The sequence below is a fragment of the Apaloderma vittatum genome, unplaced genomic scaffold (assembly GCF_000703405.1).
Source record: "Apaloderma vittatum isolate BGI_N311 unplaced genomic scaffold, ASM70340v1 scaffold43732, whole genome shotgun sequence".
NCBI lineage: Eukaryota > Metazoa > Chordata > Aves > Trogoniformes > Trogonidae > Apaloderma > Apaloderma vittatum.
Window position 1 is genome coordinate 2,152 of NW_009703849.1, and position 10,001 is coordinate 12,152.

Below are 10,001 nucleotides of genomic sequence, written 5' to 3' on the forward strand. Positions count from 1 at the left end.
CAGTTTTCCAATCTGTACACATGCCAGCAACTCTGTCTCCTGCAATGCTGGGAAGTCACTCCCTCAATCTGGACTGCTGAAACATTCTTCTTCTGTTGCTAAAATGGTAGTTTGAATCCAGCTCTACTTCCAAATGTACTCCCAAAAGTATCTTATCAATTTGATCTTCACATTTTACTGTGAAAAAGCTCCAAGAGTTTTGATTTATCTGCTTTGATCTATGTCCTGTGAAAGACGACTTCAGCAGAACAGATATTGGTGCAAGCACCATATCCTTCTGTTCACACAAGCCTAGTCTTTAGAAAATCAAAAGCCCTCATTATTTCCTGAAGATGATTTGATGTCTAGAAATTCGGTGATCCCTACATCACGTCTCTTGGTCTCCCTTCTCTAATCTTGTTACGCAATGTTTTACAGGAAGCACTGCAGCAGATGCTGAAGAAAAGCTAATGAACCACCTACTGAGTCCTGACAGGTACAATAAGTTAATTCGACCAGCTGTCAACTCATCCCAGTTGGTATCTATAGAACTGCATGTTTCCCTGGCACAGCTCATCAGCGTGGTAAGTTCAAATTAGGCCATACCTTTTAATTCTTTACTACCTGCACAACAGTCTAAGTAGAAGTCATATTGGCATTACTATGTTCCTGTTACTTTCTAGTTCACATAATAGTACTTAGTAGGCAGGGCCTGTACATGAGATTTACTGGTGTTATACTCCAGAACGCAGCTACAACAGGGAAATCAATGTATGCCTAAGCAATAAAGGATTGTAGCCAGACTTTCATCCAATAGAATTCTATTGATCAAGAAATCAAATTTCGGGACAGCTACAGGAAGTTACAGCAGATCAGGATCTATCCTGGACTGTGTACACAATGCTAAACCACGTTCTGCTGCCTGCACCAAAGAAATGGAGTTGAGTCACCTGAAAACAAGCTACAAAGTCAGCTCAAAATCCCATGGCCTATCAGCAAAGAACAGCGAAATGTTGTAAAGAAAAAGACACACTAGTCCTGGCAGAATAGCTTAACGTGGTTAAAACAATTTTCACACAAGCAACTCCTCATATTTAAGAAAAATTACTTCAATATGCCTAAAAGATATTTTCACCCACAAGGTTAGCATGTGTTTAACAGTACTTCCAAGGTGCAAATACACACCTCAATGCCAAGAGAGGTTTAGAATTAACTGCAGTTGGAACAAGATCCAGCACTTAAGGGGGAATAATTTCCTGAATCAGGGCTTTCAACTGTGCTGCTCTCTCCCTGGATGGAAAAGAGGATACAGATGAGTGCCCTCCTTGACAGAATTTGTGTATGGGCCAGTGACTGGACTGCTGTAAACTTTAAGAGGCTTTATATAATTTATATCCTGAAATTCAAGAAGAAAAGAGAGGCACTGATGGAGCATAAGGGAACTGTACAAACAGATGAGCTTTTATACAAATGCGCAGGCTGATTTATACAAGATACACTGTCATGTACACTAGATGACTCTGGGACAAGGGCTCCTTCCATCCTGGAAAATTCCACCTGGACACAGACATGCCTCTTCACACAGTGCACTGCCACCACCAGCACGGTGCCCACCCAGACCACAGATTCTGGGCACAAAAAGCAAAGTGTCTTGCTCCCACCGGCCCTAGCGATCAACAATCCAAACAGAATTGATGAATGTGCAAGGATCAAGTATGGCACAACCCAGTCCCTATCCCTCTATATCCTCACTTTTTAAGCAGAAAGTAAAACTAGGCTTCTTATAGGCTTATAAACACCTTCAGAATGGAAGAATTAACTTGTTTTCTTGCAGAAATCCTCCTGAGTCTTTGATCTCCTACCTTGTCGTTGAGTAGAGCCCCAGCCACACAGACCTGCTGCAGAGAGGCTCTCTTCTGGACTGCTGCCCAGAGAGCCTGCCAGCTAGAAGTTACATGGGAAACCTTATATGAAACTCATACAAATTAATCTAGGTCTTCCTGCCAGTCAAATATACCTTCTGTCTCAAACCAAATTCAGAGAGAAGTGGGGGGAAGGGGGGCACAAATCAGCTCAGCAGTGTGGTGGTAATTCTTCCCAAGTAGCCACGCTCACTCCAGTCACAACTGTTCTTGTTAAAAGCCACTTGGAGCACTACACTTGTGGGGTTACTACTTACTAGCAGTATGTGCACAAGACTGGCCATCTTACCAGTGCCTGTCTTGAGATACACTACATGATGTGCACAATAGATCGTGCTCCACAGCTGGAAATGGGCCCAAAAGCCCATGGAATAAATCTTATTACTGCAATCAAATGAAATGTTTTAGAGCAGAACTATTCCCTCTCTTTTTCCCTGCAGAATGAACGGGAGCAGATCATGACTACAAATGTCTGGGTGAACCAGGTAACCAAACCCACAGGGGCATGCTCTTGGAAACCACAAATGTGTCTGATTTCATTCCATCACCTTAATTGTTTTGTTAGTGCTGGTCTGGATACTCCCATCACTACTGTACAATTCTTCTCTTAGGAGTGGATTGATTATCGTTTGGCTTGGAAGCCCTCTGACTATGAAGGAATAAACAAGCTGAGAATACCTGCAAAACACATCTGGTTGCCAGACATTGTGCTTTACAATAAGTAAGTAAAAATTCCGTAGTTTATGCAATGAATGAAATTTCCACCATGTATCAAGAAACAAGCATCAGAACCAATGATGTAGGTCTGATAAAATTCTAAACCAGAATTTTGTAATGTTTAGCCAACATCAAGTGTATCTGACTGGGGTACTGGCCCCAAAGATAATTTTAGTAAAATCAGCGCTTTGGTTGAAAACATTCCAGCAGACCTGGAGTATGTTGGCAGTGTGAGCTGTTACAACACCAAAGGATCTGTGACAACGCTCACAGCCGAGACACAAATCTGTATCAAACTAGACTATGTGGAAAGTATGAACTTTAAGTACAACTGATCATGTTTGCAAGAAGATAAGACATCTGGAATTCTATTGGACATCTTAGGTTCTGAGCTACACTTTTGTCTACTACTTCTTTGGGACAGGGAACGGCTTGAGAGAGTCCAGCACAAGGCCACAGAGATGATGAAGGGAGTGGAACATCTCCCTTATGAGGAAAGGCTGAAGGAGCTGGGTCACTTTAATTTGCAGGAGGCTGAGGGCTGACCTCATTCATGTTTATAAATTTGGAAAGGGTGAGTGTCAGGAGGACAGAGCCAGGCTCTTTTCAGTGATGTCTAATGACAGTACAAGGGGAAACAGACACAAGCTGGAACATTGGAGGTTCCACGAAAACATTAGAAAAAACTTTTTCCCTGTGAGGGTGACAGAGCCCTGGCACAGGCTGCCCAGGGAGGGTGTGGAGTCTCCCTCTCTGGAGACATTCAACCGCCGCCTGGACGCGTTCCTGTGTGACCTGCTGTAGGTGACCCTGCTCTGGCAGGGGGGCTGGACTAGATGATCTTTCAGGGTCCCTTCCAACTCATAGCATTCTGTGATTCTTCTTCCCCCCTCATCCTCCCTTCCATCACAGACTCAAGACATAAATCTGTTACCAAGTTCATACGTATGAGAACTCCATAAGTTAATATTCATTCATTTACAAAAAAACAAATTATGTTCTATTTTCACAAAGGAATAAAAAAATCAAGTATAAGCATACGTAACATATCTGTCAACATCTTGCCCTATTGCTTTACAGTACTGAGAAAAGGACTAGCTTGGTGCTGGACTATAATTTGGTTCTTTCAAACAAGCAGCTAATTGTCAATATTGTTTTGCTCTGTTTTGTTTTAAAGTCTCTAGAAGAGTCTTGAGGTGGATGATAGCAAGTTTCTGGGAAAAAAATAAATCAAAACTTATACTTTCATGATACCTTGAAAACTGATGAATTTATGAACACATGACTGTTTATGAACATATACAGATGGGAAATCTAGGAAGTTTATATATAAACTGAGTTAAGTCTCCGGAAATCAGATTTGAGAAATAGTTAAAACTATTGTATTAGTCACAAAATAATTCAGCCAGTGGATTAGGATGTACTCTGCCTGGTCAAATCTTGTTCTGGTAAATTGTGTCCCCACCATCTGCTTCTTTCTTCCTTACTCCCCAAATGATACCATTTAATGGATTGTAATAATGGAAAGAAAGAGTTTTAAATGGCTTCTTAAATGTAAGGGAACAAGCTTTTAGCCTGACCACGTGGGATTTTACATTAGTAGAAACCTTCCAATTAAAAGTTTAGATGAAGCAGCGTTTCATAGGCACCAGTCAGTTCCAGAAGGTGCTAAGGAATCACCTCCATGCCCCAGCGCTCTTTCCACAGGCCTGCAGAGAGCAGTGGCACAGCACCAGCAGCCCAGCCCCTGCCCCACAGCTCAGCCCGGGGCAGCGCAAAGAACCACTGGCCTGTGCTCGGCCCAGCAGTCTACCCAGCAGTGTGGCGTAAGGGTGACTCTACAGCAGGGAGATACAGACCTGAGAGATAAGACGCAATTTAGTTACTGACACACAGCAATTTCGTTGGCAATGAACTACTGACCCCTGTGTGCTGTAGCCACTCACTTCTGCATCTCCTTGTTTCACGGCCTACACCAATTCGCTGCAAGAGTCTCAGCTCATAACCAGGCAACAGGAGGCCTTTCCAGAGCCAAATTTAACTCACGTGGAGAACAGCTACAAATGTGCCAAGCTTCTAATACTTGTAGCATTTCCCTGCTTAGGAAGAACCCCCAAAATCTTAGCACTGAAATAGCTGTATTTTCCCTAATGTCTTGTCAACAAGCGATTCATTAGACTTCTTTTGTTAACACTTAAAGAGCACATTTCCACTAAAGAGGGCACTACCTAATCATAGTCAGTTGTCAGGGTGTAATCCCAGCCAGCAACTAAGCACCATGAAGCCACTTGCTCTCCTTCCTCCCAGCAGGACAGGGAGGAGAATTGTGGGGAAAAAAAATAAAATTCATGGGTTGAGATAAGAATAGCTAAAAAACTAAACAAAATTAAAATAAACCAACAATAATAAAATATAACGATAATAATTGTAATTAAAAGGAATACAACAAAAAGAGAGAGAACTAAAGCCCAAGAAAAGACACGTAAGGCACCATGCAATGGCTCATCACCCCTGACTGATGCCTGAGCAGTGACCAGCACTACACCAGCTACCAGGAAGAAAGTTAACTCTATCCCAGATGAAAACATGACATCGGTTGAACTTCATTCATTTACACTTGCAGCGAGCTTGGTCTTACATCTTCGCAGACAACATACTGTCTTTTGGTTCCGAGCACATAAATATCTGTTTCTCAACCAGAAGTATGTGGGATGTTTGCAGCCCAGACTTGGCAGCCTAACAAAGTGGCCAACCCAGGTTTCAATAAAAGCAATTGATCAACATAGGAACACACTTTTGAGTTTCCTCATCTGTCAAGGAAGACAGTCATTAATTTTTGTTTCTTCCATTACACTTACCTTTGGTAGCCCAGCTGGCTGAGTTTGAAACGTGTTGCACAGCACACTTGAGAACATGCAGTGAATACACTCAGAAACACTAAATTTCAATATTAATCAGCAATTGGCCGCTTCATATTTTATCTCAGGTTGCTTCATATTTTATCTCAGGTTACTTCATAGTATCTTAAGTTGTTTGTCCAGAAACACTGGGAGGGAGAAGATAGCAGCTACTGACTGATCATGATCTTCTCTCTAAATTAAAACGCCCATCATAACATAGAAGACTGTCCCGGTGGAAGCTCAGCAGCTGGCGGAGGTACAAAGCCAAGATTATTTGTGGGCACTAAGAACACTGTGGCTTGCCTGTTATGGTTTGTAATATGTAAACATTGACTGGAATGACGCAATAAATTATAAGCCATATAATCACATTTCCTCTGCCTACACCCTCTCTCCATTTCTAACTAATACTACTCATCCTTATTTCCTCGTCCAAGTCATTTAGGAGTGATGCTGTGTGCTTTTAGCAGTGGCTGTGTTCCACATCAAAGATACCTCCATTTTTGTGCCGGTTGATCTCTTTTTTACCCAGCCCTCAGAGATGTAGTAGGCCTTAATTACTTAAACATTTACAAAATATTTTGAGTTCTCTGGATGAAATAGAGATACATATTTATTATTTTAAAATAATTTTATAAAATAATATTTGTAAATACTGGACCAAACATCAATTCTCTGACTGGGAGCAACGCATATATTAATCTCCCTGTCAAGTTATATCTCCCTACAACATAGATTTCAAAATCAAAATATTACTAAACTTTGATTCGAGAAACAACTGAGGCCACACAAGAGCAAGAATGTCAGAGCTCTTCTGTTCTGAACGGTTTTTCTTCTTTATGTTTCACCTTCTTTTCTTTTTCTTTCCTCTTGTTTCATTAGTGCGGATGGTACATATGAAGTTTCGCTATACACAAATGCAATTGTAAAGAACAACGGAAGCATTCGCTGGTTGCCACCAGCCATTTACAAGAGTGCCTGCAAGATTGAAGTTAAGCATTTCCCGTTTGATCAACAAAACTGCACGTTAAAGTTCCGGTCTTGGACATACGATCATACAGAAATTGATATGGTGCTTAAAACTTCCATGGCAAGCATGGATGACTTTACACCAAGCGGAGAGTGGGACATTGTAGCCCTCCCAGGAAGAAGGACTGTAAATCCTCTGGACCCCAATTATGTCGATGTGACATATGACTTCATTATTAAACGGAAACCTCTTTTTTATACTATCAATCTTATCATTCCCTGTGTGCTAATTACATCCTTAGCCATCCTGGTGTTCTACTTGCCTTCAGACTGTGGTGAAAAAATGACTTTATGCATATCTGTGTTGCTTGCCTTGACTGTGTTCTTGCTGCTGATCTCCAAAATTGTCCCTCCAACATCTCTAGATGTTCCACTGATTGGGAAGTATCTCATGTTTACAATGGTACTAGTGACCTTCTCAATAGTTACCAGCGTCTGTGTACTCAATGTCCACCACAGATCTCCAAGTACTCACACTATGCCCCCTTGGGTAAAGCTGGTTTTCCTTGAAAGACTCCCAGCCTATCTGTTCATGAAGCGTCCAGAAAATAATTCTCCACGGCAAAAGCTGTGCAACTGCAAAAAGACAAAAGCAGAGAATCCTCGTATGGAGCCAGCTGACTTCTACAAGAACTCTACCTACTTTTTGAATACAGCTCCTGCCAAAAAGTATGATATGAAAATCACTGAGACTATTGACAATGTCAGCAGTCATCGAGATTTTAGATTAAGAACAGGCACGAAATTTTCTCCTGAAGTCCAAGAAGCAATTGATGGAGTCAGTTTTATAGCAGAACACATGAAAAGTGATGATGATGACCAGAGTGTAAGTAAAAATGAGAAATGATCCCTGTCTTTCAAAACTTCATCTCACATCCTCCTCTGAAACATGCTTGTTTTCAGAAAGCATATTTGAACTCCCTACCTATCCTAAAGTTTTTGGAGAGATTCTAGCTATAGTGAGATAAGAGGAAATAGTTTTTGCCATTAAAAGAACTCAATGCATAGCAACTTGGTAAATGCCGATACTCTCCTAGAAAGTAATATGGTTATTTCTACACAGAGAGAATGTTGACTGCACACTAAGTCAAGAAATACACTTGAAAAAGCTGTGTTGTCACATTCAAGTAGTGTTTGTCAGAGGACGAAAGTAATTTTCAGTTCCAGGTCAGAAAAACAATGTTTTTCCCCACTGTATTCAGTAAGACTGTCACTCAACCCATGGCCAGGCAACGTTAACCAGAAACAGGCTACCTGCAGCTCAAGCATTTCCTTACCTAAATGGACACAGAAGGAGGATTTAGTAAATTCCATTTGAAAACACCCTCTGCGGGTAAAGTTGTCTAACTGTATATGGCAAATACCATGGGTAGAATCAAAATCCTAATGCCAGCAGAGCTGACATTTCCTTCATTTGAATTAAATCAGGCTTGTTATCGGCTGTAAGAAGTACTTTATCCAGGATGCATTTAGGCAGTGATGCTGCTGCTCTATTCACTTCCCCTACTCATGTGCTACTAGCTAGCACACCAAAGCTGATAAAAATACACCGCAAATAATGCTTGGAAAAACTCAAATGGTTCAGAGTTTTGCTTAGACAAGTACCCATGATTAGGAAAAATCATCCTTGTACCTACTAGTGTCCTCTCTCCGACCCAGACCCCCACCAGGCTCTAGGTTCTCTATTCCTGTCATGCTCTCCCTCCCTCAGCCAAGCAGATTAAATAAAGTCTAATTTCTGATCTTGCAGAAGTCTCTTGAGGAGCATGATGCTCAGTGGTTCATGTTTTCTATTAACTGAAATTACTGTCACTATAAATAAAGAAGATCAGCTATTAACATTAGACATAAGCTTGTAAACTTCGGAACTGATTGAACAGAAGCAGACTCCATAGAGCAGGAAAAAAAAGTTGCTTGGAAGCAGCTTAATTTTTGAAAAAAACGTGTTGCACACTAACAGGTCTACAAAGCTTCCATTTGTTCAAGAACAATTTTCAAGGCTATTTTATATGTTATAAATTAATTGAGTGCTTTTCACACAGGGTCCTCTGATACCACATATCACTTTTCTAGGTTTAAAATTTTAATCTCTGCTTTCTTCCTTCATTATCCCAGTCTGCTAACAACCTCTCATTTACTATAGGCTGATTTCAGAAGCACACAATTCCCACTAGCAGCGGTGGAAGGAAAAATATGTAATGTTCTAATATAAGACATGAGATAATTAACAAGCATGGTAAAGTCACTGAGGTGAGAATGTCCCACGTGTAACTAGAATCAGTGAAAGACAAAAACCCAACCATTCCTGAGACGCAAGTGAAGACTAACATATTCGCTCTTTACAATAACAGCCTGATAGTCACTTCAGTTTGAGAACAGAATCTAAGCTCCTCACTTTCACAGACAATATATGCAAGGCAAAACCACATTTTAATACAAGCAACAGTATTAATACGCATTTAAGCTCCTCATTAAGATGACTGCTGTAAACTACAACTAAAGAAAAAAAAATTCTTTAATTGGATTATACTGTGGGTCCTTCCTGACTGGCTTTGACCAGGCAGCCACGCTCAGTACCTGATGCATCCAAGACGGCTAGGAAATATTTACAGTGTTCTTTTCTTCACCATCTTGTGAGACAAAAATTCCTTCCCAAACATAAAGTCAGCTTATCCTCTGAACCTTGAGATTTGTTTCCTTTTATTTTCGTAAACAAAACCTCAGCATTAGCAAGAGGAAGAGCAAAATAATAGGACAACTTGCTAACATCTTTAACTGGCTTTTTCTTTCAGGTCATTGAAGATTGGAAGTATGTTGCCATGGTAGTGGACAGGCTGTTTCTCTGGATATTCGTCCTTGTTTGTGTCCTGGGGACTGTTGGATTATTTCTGCAGCCACTTTTTCAAAATCACACTGCTGCCATGAACCCTTAGTTGTTATTTAAAACGGTCGATACTTACATAGCTGTTGGGTCTCATTCTACCCTCCGTTCCCCTCTGTTAAATCCACAGAGATGCCAACTGAGTTGCTCTTATGTTAGATTTAGAGTAGGGAAATGGAAAGTAGAACTTGACTTTACTGTGACAGAGGGGAAGCAAAACAACAGATCTATTATTTTTTTCCAATGAGTTCAGTACTTCTGGTGATATCTTGGCCATTTTTTCTATCACAGAGAAAGGCATTTACACTTCAATATGTCATCCTGGATCCCAAGGATTGTTATTAAAAAAGTATTTTATACTCATCGTCTCAGGAAGGACATCTTTCCTTAGAATGCTGCAATTACCTTGTTACAAAGACGGTATTCCTATGCCATTTATTTCCTCCAAATGCATCCAAACTATTTATGTCTGACTTATAAAGAGCTTTAAAGGTGGAATTATGGTTTGGCTGTTTGAGTATGACATTTAAAACTGAACTGAGCAAGAGACATACTTCTGAAGTAACCACTATT

The 10,001-nt window shown here is 40.7% G+C and overlaps 1 protein-coding gene across 1 annotated transcript; it reads left to right on the plus strand.

Moving 5' to 3' along the window:
• Positions 1–416: 416 nt before the first annotated feature.
• CHRNB4 (cholinergic receptor, nicotinic, beta 4 (neuronal)) lies at positions 417–9,480 on the plus strand. The gene is made up of 5 exons (XM_009864778.1): positions 417–563; positions 2,342–2,386; positions 2,513–2,622; positions 6,401–7,373; positions 9,340–9,480. Exons 1-5 carry the CDS (start codon positions 450–452, stop codon positions 9,478–9,480), a joined length of 1,383 nt encoding a protein of 460 aa, XP_009863080.1. The 5' UTR covers positions 417–449.
• Positions 9,481–10,001: the final 521 nt, after the last annotated feature.